The 20856-nt window shown below is 36.1% G+C and overlaps 1 protein-coding gene across 2 annotated transcripts in view; it reads right to left on the bottom strand.

The window, feature by feature from the left end:
* Spt-I (serine palmitoyltransferase subunit I) overlaps positions 1 to 20856 on the bottom strand; it is a 280091-nt gene that overhangs the window by 172491 nt on the left and 86744 nt on the right. For both annotated transcript variants that reach the window (XM_089249944.1, XM_089249945.1), the window contains exon 6: positions 20216 to 20348. In XM_089249944.1, the coding sequence (XP_089106070.1) occupies positions 20216 to 20348 (133 nt within the window). The remainder of the gene's footprint in view (positions 1 to 20215; positions 20349 to 20856) is intronic.

Genomic DNA, 20856 nt, shown 5'->3' with positions numbered 1-20856 from the left:
TTTTTTTTAAATATAATTACAGCACTAGGTATTACATTAATTAGTTACAAGCTAAAATTTTAGTACAGTAGAGCATTGATTATCTGAATACCGATCAACCAAAACATTGGTTAACCGAAAGTGTTAGTGTCTGCAAATTCACTACCTTGAGACAGCTACGAAGAGGTTATAAAAACAAGAATGTGATGCTGTCCAATTGCTGTGCTTTAAATGTTTGAGATTTAGTAAAAAAAGGTCTCGGCTCTAAAGTAAAAGAAAATTTTGTGGATTTCTTTTCCTAAACTGTAGGCCTACTTTAATGGCCATTTTGAACTTGTCAAACTAGGATAGTCAATTCACTGTTATTTGTAACTAGCTGATACCCGGCGACGTTGCTCGACCTGTAAAAAATTTACATACATATAGCTTATTAAATATTTCTTGATCAAAAAAATTTCTGCATCAAGAAAAAAATACTTTTATTTTTAAATATTTTAATTAAAACTTCAGGCAATTGATTGTGGATGAACAATATTTTTGTTTGTACATCTGGTGTGTAGATGTACAAATTTTTGGGATTACCATCAGGTGACGAAAAGCTGTCCGTGAGAAATACAGGGCTCAAGTAGGTTGATACCTGCCACTGCTAACGACTGGCCTTGCACTTTGTTGATTGTCATGGCAAAAGCTAAACGAATCAGAAACCGCAATCGCTTGAAAGTGAATGGCATTTCTTCAGTGACAATTGGGATATGTGGAATGTGAAGACGTCTTCTCCTCCGGCACATCCAGTTAGAATCATTGCTTCAATGATGTAATTGCGCAATTTCTTCAGGCAGAGTCTGTTGCTATTGCAGAGTATCGTTTAAGCATCGTTAAGTTTTAAGTATTTGTCTCCAAATTTCTTAAAAGAATTATAGGTGCTCCGACTTTGAGGGTCAAGTTGTGTGGTGGCACACTTGGAATATCCAAAGTGTTCAGAAATTCTGCAGGATACAGAACTGTCTGCGCTGTGTCTGTGACAGTGTCAACCGATTTGTAAGATGTGGAGTCTCCCGGAATAATTTTTAGGATTTTTTTGTTGATCTTGTTCACACTGTCATTTTTCGGTGTCAGAATCGCTCTCTCACAAAACCACTCATAGTTTCTTTTGAAAGAATAAAGAAGTTTCTTTTTCAATAGCTGATTTTGTTGAATGCTTTGTCTGCATTCTAAGTTCTTGAACTGAGTTTAGCAGCTGGCGAAATCCATTTGGGAACGTGATCAGTCCAGTGTTTGGGTCTACAGGAATTCTTCCATTGCCAAGTTTGATCACCTGATGTGAAAATGATAGCAGTGCTGAATCATTTTGCACTTGAACTCGCCCAAAAGATGGGCGGTGATGAGATGCAGGCCGCATTAGCACTTGCAGGACACCCTGTATATCGGTTAGCAGAAATACCCGGAGCTTCCCGGGTTTTCTTCAATACTGGGAGGATTGGAAAAGTGACAAACCATTATAAAGGAATAAACTGTTATAATAACAGAATTAAAGGTGTGACAAACCATTGTAAAGGCATATATATACATATCTGAAACGCATTGTTAGAAACCACGGTAACCAAAGCAAACGTTCAGGAAGTAATTGTTGAGGCCCCAAAACCACATTGTTGCCCGACAGTTTTTCGCCCATCTCTGACGTACTTTTAAAGTAGCCTACGGTTCAATCCCGGTCCTGTTTGGCATATATGCAAAATCTGGCGATGATAGGCCTAAAATTGTAGACATGTATAAAGAACAGGTATACATACAGACATACTTTCACATTTATATATAAGATACAAAATATATACAGTTTTGTGTTTAATATTATGGTTTCTTTGTTTAAATTGCAGCAATGATTTTTTTTCCGTGCATGATTGGTTATCCGATAAATCAGTTGTACATAAATATATATGTAACTGCCAAAGCCTGAAGTTAGCCACTTCACGAACTAACTGGCCCCTTATACATCAATCGTTATATATCCCTATTATGGTTAGCTATGACAACCCTGATGATCAAAGGAACATGGATATTGATATCTCAGTGATACATATATAGGGATTGACATATAAGGGCCAGCAAAAGCACAAAATTCGGACATTGGCCGGATTAACTAGGCTGGACAGTTCCTAAAGAGGCCAACTTTGGGATTCGGCAGTAACATATACATAATTTAAATGTTTGTTATTCACTGTTGTACTGTGCATTTTAAAAATATTTATTATATAAAAAGGAAGTCCAAGAACATAAACATTATAAAAAGTATGTAAATAGTTCTTATCATTTATTATGCTATTTTTCGCCTGTAAATAGTCATTATATTATGTAAAAATAAAAATAAATGCATACCTTTGTGTGTGTGTAAATATCCCAAACTGGCAACAAACTTGGCTTGGTTTGGCAACAGTTCCAATGATTCGCGACATTGTGGCACCAAGAGAATAGGTCGGATAGTTGTGAGCTGGATAGTCAAGATTCTAGTGTACTAAAATATCTATCAATATCCACACTATAAATGAGACCCCAAAGGCTTTGAATAGTTGCCCTTGCAAAGTTTGGATAGAAGCTTTTTTTTTTTTACCATTTCAATTTTACTCTATTACTACTTAACCATACATACACATCATACACATTCTTCTGTGAAATTTTCAACAAATGGGTACATGGCAGAATGTGTATGTGGCTGATTACGTATTTATGTCATTACAGCTGTGTTTGATTCATGTTCAGTAGCGTATTTACAGGGGGGCTAAGTGGGCCCAGGGCAGCAAATTTTGGAGTGTAGAAACGGGAGAAAAAAAAATTTACCTTTCGTAAACATGTGGAAGCGCTGTGTTATTTCTACGACACGCCTGCCATAATACAAATACAACCATAGGCGTAAAGTTATTGAAAATGTTAGGGGGGGCTCAGGTCCTATACAACAAAACCTCATTTATATGACGCGCGTATAAACGAGGTTTCAATCATGCCGCCGAAACAGCGGGTCAAAGCGTCGTATAAATGCAAAAATCGTATAACTGAAACCTTATTGAAAATGAAACCCCTCCCCTTCCGTAAAAATATCCCTACAGAAATCTCGAAATTAAAAATTAAAAACTATGTAAAACTATATAAAACTTGTAATTTAAAATCATACTTCATAAAATTAAAATCAAGAAAAATTTTATTACAAAAAATTACTCAAAACACGTTGACTCGAGGGAAATAATATAAATCAGTAAATTTGATAGATAAATAAATATAAAAGAGGCCCACAGGCTCTCTCTGCCATAAAAATTATATACAAAAAAGGGCTCCTCAAGTCAAACAGGGCTCCGCCATAAAAATTATATGCTGGATAGGGCTCCGCGAGTCAAAAAAGGTTGAGAACTGCTGCATTACACTATAAACATGCCCCCTCACCACTCGGGGGACCGGGACGATTCCTCTCTATTATTTTTTTCACACAAGATTCACTATAGAGTGGCCCGTGAGCTATGGCCCACCAAAGAACCCAGCTTAAGACTGCTGCAGTATTGGGGTGCCTATTATCGTGCCTTTTTTTAGTGCCTGCCAGCATAATAAGTGAATCGGGATTACTCATTATCAAGTTATCACCCCTTATGGTCATTTTTATGTGGTCCCCTAGTGACGTTATACAGAGAACTTACTATTTATGATTTGTTGAATTCTAAATAGACAGATACGTTTTGCGTCACTTATGTATACCCATATTGTGCATGCATTTCACTGTTTATGAAGGGGTGGCCAACCTGCTTCCTTAAGTAATTGAAGGTCCTTAAGTAATTGTGTTAGGTAATTTCAGTTGAAGAAATTATTTTTAATTTGTGAGCTATATTTTTCTAATGAGTCTTGTAACCAACTTATAAACCCCCCCCACCCGCACCAGCTTTTTATTAAATTTTAGTTTCGTTTCTCATCTTCGAAACACCCAACCAGACAGGAAGAAATCTTGAGGGGGGGGGGACGTAACTATGATCTTTGCAGCCTGGGGCAAACATTAAAGGTCCTGCCCGAGGGGCTCTTGAACCTTTGAAAATTGTTTATTTATTTTTTATTTCACACATGTTTTGTAAATCAATATTATAATTAACTCGTTTTTATTTTATCCCCCCCCCCCCCAAGTCAAATTTTGTTGCAACGAGGCTAGAAAAAGTTTTAGTATCGGCCGTTCGGTTCTCTGTTGTGAATGGACATTTAGAATGTGCTGTTTTTCCCCCAATATTTTTCAAGGAAACATTGGGAGGATGGGGGGAGGGGGCTGAAAGTTGTTGGTTGTCCCGTACATATACGGGAATCAAGCGCGTACGAAGGAGAAGGAAGGTGCATTGCTTTTTCAGAAATTATTGTTTGGCGCACTCAGTCCCCTTACAAAATTTCTTGCGGAGGGTTAAATGGGGTCAGCCCCGGAGCCTATCCTGTACAGAGTGTAATTTTTTCTTATCTAGTTTCAATATTATTTACCTTCCGATTCTCACCACCATCACACACAGGCGCTGGAACCTATGGGATGAGGACATTTGAGCCCTCCCCCCACAATAAATTTTGTAAGGGGGCTGAGCCCCCCCCCCCAATAATTAAAAACAATGCAATGTGCCTTCTCTCTCCTGCATCCTCGCCAAGTCCTGTATATACGGGACCACCAGCATCTTTCAGCCCCCAATGTTCTTTGTGTCGGTGACTTTTCCACCACACATCTTTGGGCTTTCTTTCATGTTGGCATCATGCGCCCCCCCCCCCCCCTGGTCACAGTGAACAAAAGAAGAGACACTTTTGAGTTTTTCCAGGCAAACAAGAAAAAACCCCTCCTCACTCAAAGAAAGTTCTTTGAGTCAGTCGTGACTTTGGCAGTAAAAGCACGGCCGACTAGACATTCATTGTTTAGTGGGCTATGGTAAAAAGGGGAGTGAAACTTGGGGAACTGAGCAGCAAGAAAGAAATGAGAGAGAATTATTTTGGCATGAACAAGAAAGCCAAAAACCATCGGGAGTATTTAAAAGAAATAAAATTTTGAGCAGATTGTTTCCATTATCTAATTCATAATTAGGACAATTTTTGGTAATTGATTAATAAAATTAATAATTTTTAACAAAAATTTTTTTTTTGGTCATAGCATAATAAGGAAACCATTTACACAAATTTTTTGGGGGGGGGGGGGGTGAGCCGGCTCTTCAAAAATATTGGGGGGGGGGGCTCGGGCCCATGGGCCGGATACAAGTTTACGCCTATGAATACAACACTACAACAGGCAAAATGCCCAACAAGGTGGCTGATAAAAAGATGCCCATAAAAACATGGATGTCATATATTTCAAAAATACAGCAACCCAATTAAAAATGCAATTAATACAAATTATAAACAATATATACACATAATAAAATATTATACAATGCCCATAAAGAATACTTATGGTTGTCTTATTCTAAGAATGGATAGCTTCTCGATTTACCCCAACATGTTTATCGTATTTATTTTTAAACGTGTCAATTGTGTTACAATTTACTAGCTCCGGGGGTAAGCTATTCCATTTATTGACAACCCTAATAGGGAAAAATTCCCTCGACACCATAATCTTGCATTGTCCCTTGATCATTTTTTTTTTTTTTTTGATCATTTTTGTCGCACCACGGTCATTTTCTGCACACGAGGGATAATTAGACCGGGATCTACAATTTATTGCCGATTCCGAACGGCAGGCTTGTTTTGTATACTCGTCGAGAGGTTGGTGCGCTAACCCCTCGATGGGGGACTCCCTGCGGTAGCAATTTTTTGCTGCAGTCAAGTCGCCGTATTTTTGTTGTACCCCTGTGTCAGGAAAGTTTTCTGACAAGGACGAACCGGGTATCGAACTCACGACACCTCTAAACATCCTTTGGTACTTTAGGCGAGTATCTTATCGACCGGGCTACCGCGCCGCATTGTTTCTTACCAATCAATACTGGTGTCCCCTTGTAAAAGCAGTAGATTGGCGGTGTACTAAAAGTTCATGGTCCATTCTATCCATCCCATTGAAAATTTTGAACACTTCGATCATATCTCCTCGACATCTGCGTTCATCCAATGTAAACATATTCAAAAAATGAAGTCTCTCTTCATAACTTAAGCCCTTCTATCCAATTCAGAAAGTTGCCCCCAATTCCAATCTCGTGTAAACGCTTCAAGAGTTTACCATGTTGGACCCGATCGAATGCCTTCTGGAAATCAAGGTAAGCAACGTCTACATTTTTGATCTTACCCAAAGCCTTAGTCACGTGATCATAGAAGCAAAGGAGGTTAGTTACACATGACTTCCCCTTCCTGAACCCATGCTGATTATCTGACAATACATTATTCTCGTCTATCCACTTCACAAACTGCCTTTTGATGATAATTTCCAAAATTTTCGAGAGGGAGCTCGTCAAACTCACTGGACAATAATTTGACACAGCTTCCCTACTACCCTTCTTAAATATCGGAACAACGTTAGCAAGTTTCCAATCTCTTGGGACAATATCCTCAGCAACACTACTCCTGTATATCTGTGTGACTGGCCCCAACAATTCATTAGCACATTCCCTGAGGACCCTGGGATAGATATCTGGTCCTGGTGCTTTGCTTGCACATACATTTCTTAGAAGATTTAGGACCTCCACGTCTTCTACTTGAATATCGTTGAAGATTTTATCACCCCATGCAACACCCGTATATCGAATATCATTATCTCCATTAAAAACCAACGCGAAAAAGTCATTGAAAGCACTACACATGCCTACATTGCTCTCTATCCTAGAGCCTCCTATCGAGAGGGGGTCAACTGTCCCCTTACATCCATTATTGACGTATCGAAAAAATGATTATGGGTCAGAGCCAATGTTATCTGCCAACCTACATTTAACTTCCTTTTTACTATCCCTTATTCGTTTCTTCAACAGTCTTCTTTTATCAGTAAACAATGATAGGTCACCTCGTCCACTTTTATACTCTCTGAATGCTCTTTTCTTTTCAAGATAAAGGTTCCGCACACTATCCGTGAACCATAGAGGGTGCAATGTACAAACACACTTTTTTCGAACAAAGGGTATGACGTCGTGCAAAACAGGACAGCTTCGTACTAAAATCTTCCCATTGACTTACCACCCCTACTGATTCCAACCGGTCTTTGAAAACTTCTGCTAACCTTCCTCTCAAAACATCAAAGTTAGTTCTCCGAAAACAAGGAACCAGTCTTTTGTTATCAACCTTACCCGAGGAAAAGTTAGTGAAATCTGACGATACGATGATCACTGGAAGAAAACTCTTCCCCCACCAAAATATGTTCAACTAGATCCTCAGAACTAGTAAGAACTAAATCCAAAATAGCAGTACCCTTAGTGGCTTCTGATACATGCTGATACAAAAAATTTTCGAGTACCAACTTAAGAAAGTCTCCTTCATACTGATTTCCAGATGAAAAGTTCTCCCAATCAATACCTGGGTAATTGAAATCCCTTAGTATGAGAACCCTCTCACGCTTACACATGCAGGAAATTTCATCATGCAATTTGGCGATGTAGTTTTGATCCCTATTCTGTGGATTGTAACAAACCCCAACAATAAGTTTATGACGTCTTTTGTTCTCAAGTTCAACCCATATGGTTTCAATATCACTTCTCTGCACATTAAACTCTCTAGCCTTCAAACAGGATTTCACGTATATCAACACTCCACCCCCTTTCCTATCAGATCTATTTCTCAAAAAAGTATCGTATCCTGAGATGTGTAAGAAAGATTCATCCCCATCGTTTGCCCAAGATTCTGTAATGGCTATAAGATCCAAGCCCTCCACAACTATCATAGTTTCTAAAAAATCTTTCTTATTACCCAAGCTCCTGCCATTTATTAACACACATTTTAATTAATTTGCCCGGTGATTTAGTGTCAATCGAGAAGCCATCCAAGTCAGAAGTGGGTAATTCCCCCGTCAGTACTGTTGTGATTATCATTTACTAACCCGCATTCTGACTACGTGGTCTGGGAGTAAAAAACCTGACCTAAGACTATCGTAAATCTCCCAGACCCCCCTTTTAATTAGATGGATCCTATCCGAACGAAGCCACCTATCGGTAAATGAGGGAAGCTCCAAGAACGTGACCCTAAGTGAGGAGCAAATGTCCTTCAGGCCTATAGTGAATTGATGGATGCTATTCATATACCCCTTACTACCCCTTGGCAGCACTGGAATCACTGCCACATCTGAACCCCCTCCCTAGCGGATAACAGTAAATCCTGGTACTCTGACAGAGACTCACTAATATTTGCTCCAACCTGATTTGTTCCCACCCACAGAATCACCCGCAAGGGCAACTTTCGGCGATGAAAAACGTCTCGAACGTTGCCAATCTTCCCCCCAGGAAGAAGTGATTAAACCCCTATCACTATCCCCCTCTACCTCATCCACGACCACCCATTCGCCCTCTAAAATGTCGTTGTTCGTGGAGATTGCTTCTTCATCAACAGGTGGCTCGACGACCAGAGGCTCCATTATAACCGGGCCCTCTAGCACCCTAACTTTTTCCCGTAAAGCTTCGACCTCGAGTTCCAGCCTTTTCCTAACCAAGCATCCTTTACAATTGAAACTATCAGCTACTATACCCCTAGACCATGGAAACCTCCCGTCGCAAGCTCTACACAACACTAGTCGAGGTCGAGGCATACTAACACTATTGCTAAAGCTAGATGATAATAATAATAATAATACTTAAAAATAGGAAAATGAGAAACGTTAACTGGAAATTAAAATAATGCAAAATACATTACTATGCAAAATATATGTAAGAGATTATACGAAAAAATTAAGTAAAATAGAATGTACGAAAAAATTACGTAAAATAGAATGCTCAACACTAAATCACGAATAAAATAAATATGTATATAAAGAATAGAACACTCTAAAAAAAGTATAAAGCTACAATGTAAAATTTTTACTTATTAGAATTAGCTAACTATCTCAAATCAAACTAACAATTTGCGGAAGGGTTGCACGTCTGTCACGTTTAATGATTCGCGTCAGTAGTCGTTGGTCCCGTTCTTGCATGATCTTTTTCTGGCCGCAGCGATGTCATAGATTCAATTTTTTACCGGATTCCCAATATTCACGGTACACCCGTGAAATAGACGTATGTGAAAATCCAAATTTCATCGCTACCTCGGAGATGCTATGTCCCATCTCTCGTGCGCCAACTATAACACCACGTTCAAACTCACTTAAATCTCGATAACCTGCCATTGTAGCCCGCAGTAACCAATCTAACAACTATGCCAGACACTTGTTGTGTTATATAGGCGTTGCCGACCGCAGCGCTGTACTCTGATTGGTTCCATACGCATGTCTGTACTAGTTTTTTTGGCTCTTCAGTTTACATCGAAGAAATTCCACAGCTTTAATTACGCATTTTTTGAAGTAGAAATAGGCAGATGGATAACTTGAAGTTCGGGGCGAGGGGGATCGAAATACCTAGCGACCCTTTAAATAAGGAAAAATATTCATTTCTACGTCTTTGAATCTAGATTTCTTTATTTCATAATTCGCGCAGGAAGTCGTCATATTGGTTAACTTAGACACGGTTTGTATGTCCCTCAACGAAAAGGGGAGATATCACATGATCCGTAAAGCCTGATTGAAGTAAACCCAGGCAGCGCCGGGTATTATAGCTAGTATATATATAATTGATTATTGATTATATTGATATATATGATTGATTCTCTATACAAATCCACAATTTTAGATCGATCGTCGCCAAAGTTTGGATATATACCAAACTGGGCCCGGATTGAACGATAGACTACTTTAAAAGTTCATCAGAGAAGGGCAGATGCCTGAAATGGGTGAAAAACCGTCGAGCAACAATGGTTTCTGGGCCTCAACAATCACTTTCGGAATGTTCACTTTGGTTACCGTGGTTCTCTAGTAATGTGTTTTACACGTGCATATGCCTTTACAATGGTTTGTCACTTCTTTAATCCTACCAGTATTATATATTTATTCCTTTGTAATGGTTTTTCCCTTTTCCAATCCTCCCAATAAATGAAGAAAATATGGGCAGTGCCGGATATTATAGCTAATACTATGCATGATAAAACTGCAGTGAAATCTCGATGTAACGATATTCTGCAGACGAAGAAAAATACCATAATAGAGGTATTATCGTTAATCGAGAGACTTTGACATTGAACACTAGCCATCAGGGCTGCAACTAAATGCTTCATCAGCTGAGGTAAGCACATATTTTGACATCCCCCCCCCCCGTAAATTTTAAGAAGAGGCTAGAAAACCTTCTGGTCCTGGGCAAGATACCTGCTTGCCCCCCCCCTCCCAGTTGCGGCCCGGCCGACCATGGATCACGATCACCATTGGCGTATGCAAAGGGGGTTTAGGGTTCTAACCCCCAGAGCCGAGATTATAGGGTTATTTTGCAGGAAAGAACGTAACCCCTCACCCTCGTGAAAATTCTGTGTACGCCTATGGCAATCACAAGTTTCTATGGGAAAACCATATTGCCTTAACCAATTTCTTCTCTTAACTGGCCCATAGGGGAGCTCTATTGCATTGCGTAAAATTATATACAAATCACATAATCATATCTCGAAATGTAATAATATTTATTACACGCACAAATATATTTTATTATTTAGTTTAAATATACAGTGAAACCTCGATATAACAATATTCTACGGATCAAAATAAAATATTGTGGTAAAGGGATTAAAGAGGTAACATTATCCTCACGTGTGATCAAATTTACGCTATTGTTGTAATTTTTTTTATATCGCCATTGTTAATATCGTTGAAAAATGCGCTTTTATGTATTTATTCATTACAAAAAATTTTAATTTATTAGTTTATTTATAAAATTCACTTAGATGTGTATTGAACCTGTAAAGAAGCTTACCGCAAAGCACTTTTGTGTCGTACACAGAGTGCAGCAATACAAATAACTTTAGCTTTCGGTGATCATTTAGTGTAAAATATTGATGATGTTATCAGAAACCTTTGGAAGAACGAGAACAAGTAGCGAAGTTAAAATTAAATTCAAAACAATTTTGAACAAAATATAAAAAATATTGTTGTAGCGATTTCAAAAATCTCCTAAAAATATCGTGTTAGAGGGCTTTATCATAATAGATGATGTCATTGTACCAAGGGCGTAGCAGGGGGGGGGGGGGCTGGGGGGGTCTGGTTCCCCCGCCCCTCGAAATGTGAGAAAATGACCGAAAAAACGGAAAAAGATGGCCAAATCCACTATTTTGTCACTTTGCCCCCCCCCCGAAAGAAATTTCTGGCTAAGCCCCGATGCTTTGTACCAAGAGTTTAACATTAAGAAAGGCAATTCCAAACAAGATTTGAAAAAAATGTCATTGTAGATGCATTTATTATTGATTATTGTTGTAGCGATGTGTTTTGCTGCATATACAAATGCCATATCGTATGCAGTATTTTCTCATAGGGGGGGCATTCAACATTTTTTTCTTCCCGAAAAGTGTTACTTTTTTTTTACTGAGAAAATACACCATAATCTTTTCTCAAGGGAGGTGCACAAAATTTTTAGAGGGGGGGGGGAGCGTGAAAAATCCTGACCTGGGGGCCCGGCACTAGCATGTGGGGGCCATGCACACAGCCAAGTGTTCTGGTGTGAGGGGTTTGCCTGAATTGAACAATTCCATGCAATCCTGTGACATTTGCAAGTTATGTAAATCCAAGAGAATTTCTCATAGATATCTCAGAAAAATTCGATCTGAGAAGCCCTTAGAACTTTTACACATGGACGTTTGTGGTCCAGTTCCCGAGCAATCAATTCCCGGTTGCAGATATTTTTTTTAAATAATCGACGATTATTTAAGAAAGGTTACAGTTTTTCCTATCAAGAAAAAGTTGGACGTATTTGAATGTTTCCGTCGTTTCCAGAAAAGAGTGGAAAAATTTCTAAACTTAAAAATACAAAACATAAGAGAACCGACAATGGAATGGAATTTCACAAGAAAGAATTTAACAAATTTCCTGAGAATCAAGATATTAGAGCTGAACGTACAAGTGACTATACGCCTCAACAAAACAGGGTTGCTGAACGGTATAATCAAACTGCCATTGATGCAATTCTCTATTAAAACAAAGTGAATTGAAAAATGAGAGAGCAAAAAAAATTTGAGCACAGAAGCTTCATTTTATTTCAACTACGTACGAAACAGAGTTTGTCTGAAAGGTAAAAATAAAACGGCATTTGAACTGGACTGCGGAAATAAACCTTCTGTCAAACATTTCAAAGTATTCTGATGTAAAGCCTTTGTAGGTATCCCAAAACAAGAACATAAGAAATTTGATCCAAAAGCAAAAATTGATATTATGATTGGATGAGCCCAGCTAACTCAAGGATATAGGATTTGGATTCCTAAATCCAATCAATTAGTTGAAACATTAAATGTTCGTTTTGATGAAAATATTACTGATGTGGAAGTGACACTGCATCCCGATCGTAAAAGAGAAAGTTATTATCACTTCAAAATCAATACTTTTGGCGATCAATGTTCTAGTTCCGCGGGCGAAAATTCCGAAGTTCAATCATCAACTGAAGAGAGATCCGAAAGTTCAAAATCGACTGATGAACCGCAAACTCAAATTTCAAGATCGGATGACGAATCGCAAATTTGAATTTCAAAACTGGCGGGCAGATCGCAAATTTAAGCTGCATCTGACATTATCCCTTGTAGTGATATTAATTGGATACGTAAAGCGCTGTCCCTCGACCAGACGGATCACGTGTTGATATTTATTACGGAATATCCAGAATGAATATAAGATTACGTACACATCATGATATCGAAAAATATTGTGAAAAAAATAAGATTAGATATAATAAGAATGTTTTTGATTTCAGTGGTAAAAACAAATTTTCAGGAAAAGTGAAATTCACTAAACTCGAAGTTGATCATGTTGATGCAAAAATTCCGTGAAACTTCAACAGAGCTATGAAATCTCCTCATTCATCTGAATGGCAGAAGGCTATAGATGAGGAAATGGACGTTATGAATGAACTTAAAGTGTGGACTTTGGTTCCTTAACCCCGGAATACGAAAATTTTGGAAAATAGATGGGTTTACACCAGGGTTGGCAGGTTTTTGACACATGGAAGTTTTTGACGGTTTAAACTGTCACATCATAAAACCTTTTTCAAAAACCTTAAATACTGCTTTTCAATATAAAAATTTCCATTGGAAATGCACACGTTAATTGCATGCAAGGTTTGAAGTGACTATGTTATACAAAGAATAAATATTTAATATAATTCTAAAATAATTTTATACTCTCTACAGAATTATTTTTAACAAAAAATATATGTTTTTTTCTTATAAAATATACAATTTGAATAAAGCATAGCATAAACACTGAAGGAAAAACTATAGAATGATTTGACATTCCAAAATTTCTTCTACTGCTTATATATGTGCATTGATATAAACCATCTGCTGTACTCTTTTTACAACAGATAAGTGCTTAAAAAAGTTTATTACATCATATGTGTAATGATGATTTCTGTTAATAAATTATCTAGATAATCACTGAGATACTTTTGTTGTGCATAACATTGAAATATATCTAGCGATCAAAATACTAAATTGTACAACTAAAATGTCATTTAATTTGGTAATGCTAGCTTGTACATGAAGCTTAAGAAACTCCTGTAACTTATCCTTAGTCAAACCTAGTTATTCTTACTTCTACACATTCTGTGAGAGCATTTTTACATGGAATAAAATTTTGGGCAGATCAGAAAATTTGAAGTATCAAAATAGATTCTCAGTAATTATAATTCCGAATATAAAACCCTTTAACCTACATAAAAGTAAGTGTTTTTTATTTAGCATATCTATCAGGTTAAAAAACTATTTGACAACATTGACAATAACTTTTTTACTGTTTTAACACTGATTTATAGTTTCTGAAGCATGGGCGGAGATACGGGGGGGGGGGGGCATGAGGGGGCATTGCCCCCAGCATCAAAGGTGTGGAGTCGACTGTTCTAATGCATATATGTATATAAGAACTGACATCATCAACATCGTGCCCCCCCCCCCCCAGACTTCGAAGTCTATCTCCACCTATGTTCTGAAGTCCAAAACCTAATTCTGTGACACGCACATATTTACACACATATTTTGAATAAGCAGCTCTATTCCACTTAGCAAATTGAACACAGGTAATCAGTAGCTTAGTTAAAATGAACAACAAAACTATATTTCATATTTTCTAGACTTTTTGTTGAAAAATTCAAAATTGCAAATTATCATTAATATTTTGTTTTAATTATTGTAATAAATTAATGTTTGAAAATAAAACATTGTAATATACAAAAAGTAAGTTTTTCATCATGTTATATTCCTATTGTGTTCAAAACAATATCAAAGAGCATTCATTTAGGTTTTTGATGGTTCTCGACAGTTTAAACCTGGTTTTGACGCTTGTCATGTCAAAAACCCACCCCTGGTTTACACAGTGAAAAGAAATGAAAAAGGGAACATTGAACGCTATAAAGCTATACTTGTAGCTAAAGGCTGCAATCAAATCAAAGGTGACTCTTATGAAGAAGTATTTAGCCCCGTGGTCAACTTTACACTTATGAGATTATTTTTCAGTTTGTTAGAAAGGATGGCTTCATTGTCAATTAGATATCAAATGTGCATATCTTTATGCGAAATTGAATCATGAGGTGTACATGAAACAACCATTTGGTTTCATTGACTCTAACAAACATAATTATGCCTGTCGATTAAACAAAGCAATTTATGGTCTACGTCAGAGAAAACGTGAATGGTTCTTAGAATTTCATTCTGTTCTTAAGTCTTTACAATTTAAGAAATTGAAATGGTGTAATTGTGTGTATATATTTGGTAGAAGTGTATTATTATTTTATGTCGATAATAATTTGAAATTACACTGTTATTCTGATTTTGCCTGTAATAGGGATGATAAGATTTCTATGGGAGGAATGATCATGTTATTGGATAATGCTCCCATATCATGGCGAACATTTAAACATAAATGTGTTACAAATGGATTACCTTTTGGGTTTGATAATAATACGATTAAGTAATCGACGTTTGAGTTTACCCAAAATTCCAAAACTAACACGGCTATACGTGTTTCAGAACTATATGAAGTTCCTTCATCAGTAGCAGAAACAAAGAGGAAAGAAAATATGACCAGCTGGTCAACGACCTATCCAGCACACCACCCTTCTCAAAAAATCTGGCAACAGTTTCTATAATAATTATTCTTCTCCATCAGCATCACTATCACGTTCTTGGTTGTGATTGGCTCTGCCATTTTTCTTTTTTCCATCCTCTTGCTCTTTTGTTGCCGGTTCATTTTGAATTTGACTCTTGTCTACAACAGCGAGTAACTCCCGCTATAAGCAGTTCTTTCAATATTTTCTTTCTTCTTTGTTTCTGCTACTAATGAAGGAACTTCATATAGTTCTGAAACGTGTATAGCCATGTTAGTTTTGGAATTTTGGGTAACCCCAAAGTCGATTATTTAATCATATAAATGTGTTAGTTTATCAACTACGGAGGACGAATATGTATCATTAACTGAATCTGTTAAAGAACTTATTTGGATGCAAAATATTTTATTTAAATGCAAACAATTAGAAATTGATTTTGATAATTTTATTGTATATTTTGTGACAACCAGGCTGCCATTGATTTTTCATTATAACCCGTTGAGAACAGCTCGAAACATATCGATGTAAAGTGTCATTTTCTAAGAAACCTTGTGGAAAAGGAACTTTTTAAATTGAAATATATCAATAGCAAATGTAATCTTGCAGATTATTCTACAAAACTTATCGCTCTAAATAATATGAAATTATTATATGAACTTTTGTATGAAAGCATACGGCATGAGGGGGCTGATTGTTGGGGAAAAAAATTTTCATGCCTTATGTAAATTTCGAATTACGCTTGTCGGCAACTGATCGAATTCCATGAAGGATTTCCGTCAATAAAAGATGTCTGTTCTTGATCAGTGTTCATTTTTTGGTTATAATTGATATGCAGTATAGTTCAATATATGTTCGTTATGTCTCGTCACTGTTATTTTCCATGCTAAGCCTGAAAAATAAAATGAACTTTCGAACTTGAAATGGAATAAAATAAACTTTCGAACTTGAAATGAAATAAAATGAACTTTCCAATCAAATTGAGTTCTTATTGAGCGACACTGCACATTGCGCTGACAAATACACTATTGGAACCAAATGGCACAACATGTTAATTTTGGCGCAGTGTTCCCACCCCTGGAATATGGACTGGGTCACCGTTTGGTTAGGATGTACAGTAGTAAGTGATTTATGAAAAATAATCAGCTATATACAAGGTGATTATAATTAAAGTTCTGATTCCAAAACATAAATAAGAACTGCTGGTCAAAATGGCTTGAAAATTTGCATGGATCTATAGGGAGTATGTTGGGACGGTTGCGTGTAGTTTCAATTCAAGACATGAATGGATTTTAACTCACATGAAAGGACGCACTTTATTTACACAACATATTATATACAGGACGAGAAGCGAACTGACAACGAATGATAACTTGAATAATCACACGATGGTGCTTCGAGCGCGTACATCAATCACTGCTCTGGAGAAATGGCTTTCTTTTACTTCCCACGAGTATCAGTGGCGACGCCACAGATTCATTGCATGAAGCAATGGAATTTTATTTGGGGAAAGAAAAAAACTTTAAAATGTACAAGTAGATGATGCTGTACTTAGCCAGTGGTGTAATCTATTTTGTGCAACCACATCATTTCGGCAGTTCAACAGCATCAGTGTGTGAATAGCAGGGTTGGACAAATCCCAGATGTCGGGGTGGTCGAGTGGTCATAGTGACGGACTCGCATTGCGGGGACCCGGATTCGAGCCCCACCGTCACCACAGTGGTGGTCGGCTGAAGTTGGTTTTCTGTGGTTCCCAACTTCGAGGCGCAAATGCGAGCGATCTCCCCGTTAAAAAGTCTCGCCACAGAGAGTAACAGTCCTACAAACAGTACAAATATTCAGTCACTACACATCACTCACTTCACTTCTGAGATATAGATGGCAGCACTGAAAAATCATACACAACACCAGATACACACTCAGACTGTTAGGTACACGCACTTACACTTCCAGCACAACTCACTAGGTAGTAAATTGCCTATGGCAATAGACCTGAGTTGTGCTCGGTATGAAAAAAAAAAAAAGATGTCGGGGTGACTAGAAAATTGGTTTTGGCACCTAAAATTTTATATGCATCATTGCTAAAATAAAATGAAAGTATGAGACAAATTTTTTTTTTCTGATTTCGTAATAAGTCTTCCAACATGAGAATAGATCATAGAGTTCCGGAAAAGTAAAAAAAAAATACATTACTCTGGGACTATTTTTCTTGAGGAAAAACATGGTTCGCTCTTAATGAATTTGGCTGCCGCCTAAATTTTTTTTTTTATTTGTCCAGCCTTGGTTAGTAACACAACTTTTATCAAGATGCACATTGCAACACCAGTGAAGCAGCTGCAGAAGGACCATTTTGACAATAACAAGATGACACAACACCTGGCCATCATGTTCACCTGACAGGTAAACACTGCCATAACCCTTGCAACTTTTGGCTTTGGGGATACCCCAAAATGTTATGTGCAGTGATTTGAAGCGAATTGAAAGCACATCCACATCATTACCATGGCATAGGCTTACTCTGATCTGTTGTTGAACAAGCACTTTTGTTCTTTCACCTCACAGCCAGAACACAGAGGGCAACATATTTAACATTTCTTGTGTAAGTTGTTTGTTCAAATGACTTTGATTTTTGTGATGTTTCCAGGAATTACGAAATCATGCCATGCTAATTGCATTATCATTTTGTCTTGACTGGCTGTCATATCTATCCTACGAGCAAATTTCCCATGTGATTGATGAGTAGTGTCATCTATCTTAAATTTTTAAGTATTTTTCTCCATTTCACCATACTAAATTCCATTGCCTCAAGAACATTCATGAATGGTAATACAAATTTTCAAGTCATTCCAACCAGTGGTTTTTATTTTAGTGTTTTGAAATCAGAACTTTAGTTATATAATTACCCTGTAATCAAAAATCACTAGTAATTAATTTACATTAATTATGCTTCATTAAACACATTGTATTTGTGTAGCTTTTACCAGTTTTTGCAAAATAACATCCTAACTAAATGTATTGAAAGTAACTGGAGAAAACATCTTTATTACAGGATTAATATATATTAAGAATTCTCACAAACACAACATATTTCCTTGAGTTAAGCTATAAAATAACTAAATTGCAAAAGTTAGCTTTTATTAAAATGTAAGAAATACTTAGATTGATTAATATGGGAAACTGTGTTAATTACATTAATAAACATTTTATTTTAATTATTAGAAGTTTGAATGATTTTTCAGAAATGATTGCTCTTAATGCATAACCAAAACATCAGTTTAAACCAAAAAAAAACGGTTTTTGCTTTTTTTTACCAACCCTGGTATTAATATCCTTACTGTAGACAATTAGTGTCTATCCATGAGCAAACTTTTTGGGAATTTCTATTACATCAGTTTGAAGTAAATTGGCCACCATATGTTAACTCCCAGTGATGTTTTAAAGGGTATCTTCAATTATTAAACTGAAAACTGAAGAATGAAAAAAATAAGAGAAAAATGGCAAATTTTTGCAACAAGCATTCATAATATTTAATTTAAAATACACATTCAATTTTTAAATATCTCATAATGTTCTTCAAACTAAGTTAAAAAATTAGAGTATGTATTCTACAAGCACATGCATTCATGAAGAAATATCAATTAGAAAACGTGTTCAGCTTTAATTGTCTGTTGTGTTCACAAAGTAAATTTTAATAAAACTTTCATATCTACAACCTGTGCTGCTTACACAATGATAGCAAAATGTCTACAGATTTTCTTTCTTAAATATAAGTGCATGCAAGAGATCCTTTGGGAAAGTCATTTATCCAATGAACTATGAATCTAGTTGATTGAAAAAAAAAAAAAAAACTGACCAAAAACTAAAGGTTCTATTGTTCCCACTTTGAGAAATTTATTGAAAATGTAGCATCAACAAACACTTGGATCACACTGGCTATAATAGGTCGATGAGGAAAGCATGGACAGAATAGGGAAATGAGTACGAAAACTAAGGAGAGTGGTGGAATACCTCTAATGTGACCTCCTGCACTGTCTGCTGACTGATAACTTTAAGAAAAGATCTAGTGCAACTTGAGCTTGCAAAAGGGACAAAAAAAAAATAGTAATTTTATAACAAACCAAAAACTTGATAATTATAAATGAAGTTATTTTCAATGTTATGTGTCTGGTTAGTATTTTGCGAAAGTGAAGGTTTTTTAAAAGCTCACTCAATTTTTTTTATAATTTTTCAAATAAATATTGTTCAAATAAATATTTTCATAACATCGATTTTTTTCCCGCAGGTGAAATTTAGTCATATTTATAGAGTATTTTACGAATATTAGCCGTTTTATTGTAAGGCTATTTCTAGAGATATGTTAAAGTGTTAATTTTTTTTAGTGTTAATAATTTTACTGGTATTTTCATTATTGAGCAACTACAACAAACTAAAAATTAAAAAATGCCTGAATGAAAAATATGTAGAAGTTATTTGCATATGCGGGTATTATATATATATATGTGTGTGTGAGGAAATATTTTTTATAAATGAATACATATGCACTACGAAATAGAAAAGATGCATTTTAAAAACACATCTGCTTTTTTTCACATGGTAATTTTTTTAATGCATATTTTCTCATTTTTTGTACATACTTAGATTTCTAGTGCATATTCTGGAGTATTTAATGTACATTTTGCATTTTAAGTGCACATTTTGCACTTAAAGAGCATATTTTTGCATTTTTAAGTGCATATTTTTGCATTTTTAAGTGCATATTTTTGCATTTTTAAGTGCATATTTTTGCATTTTTAAGTGCATATTTTCACATTTTTAAGTGCATATTTTGCCACTTTTTAGTGCATATTTTGCCACTTTTTTAGTGCATATAATCCGGGCTCTAGTGATAACAATACCCAAATGACAGTATTATCTGTGATTCCAGTAAGCAGTCTACTGCGTATCTAAACATGGCAGACATCCAAAAATTAAGTTCTTACCAGAATATTATGTCACCGTGTTTTGCATATGCAGGTATCGCACTGGATATGGTACAAAATCCATAAGAATACAAAACTGCTTCCTCAACTTCCATGAACTTTGCTAACCTCGTTTCAAGCTCTGTATGTATATCTGAAACATGAGTTATTAACGCATAAATCCATTAAATTAAATTAAAATGATTCACATACAACAGGCGAGAAACACAATCACAGCAATGTGCAAGAAAGAAACTTGTTTGTATGCCAATTAAAATTTTGAACTTAACAATTTCACTTACAAGGCTAATAACTCAAAACCTAGAGCTTAAGAAATCATTTAGAAATGAGAGAGAGAGAGAGAAATGAGATGAGAAATGCATTGAAGCTCTTTTTAAAGTATAAATTGTCCAAATTTATAACAAAAATTTATAAGTGAAGTAAATATCAAGGTTGTTTGTTTTGAACCATGGTTTAAACCAAGTAATTTTTTGAAAAAAACCAGTCTGGTTTTTTTCAAAAAATCACATTAAAAGTGGCCTATAAATAAAATTTTCCCCCTTAAAAATATCACATTGGTTCATTATTAGCCAATATGTTTTATTCTTACATTTTCTATTCTTGGGATCCATTCTGATGGTATATCTTTAAATGGTGCGAGA

The sequence above is a fragment of the Pholcus phalangioides genome, unplaced genomic scaffold, assembly GCF_987345545.1.
Source record: "Pholcus phalangioides strain wild (caught in Gottingen) unplaced genomic scaffold, Ppha-v1.0 ptg000022l_1, whole genome shotgun sequence".
Classification (NCBI taxonomy): Eukaryota; Metazoa; Arthropoda; class Arachnida; order Araneae; family Pholcidae; genus Pholcus; species Pholcus phalangioides.
Note: the sequence above shows the minus strand (reverse complement) of the source record. Positions and strands in the feature narration are given on the sequence as shown.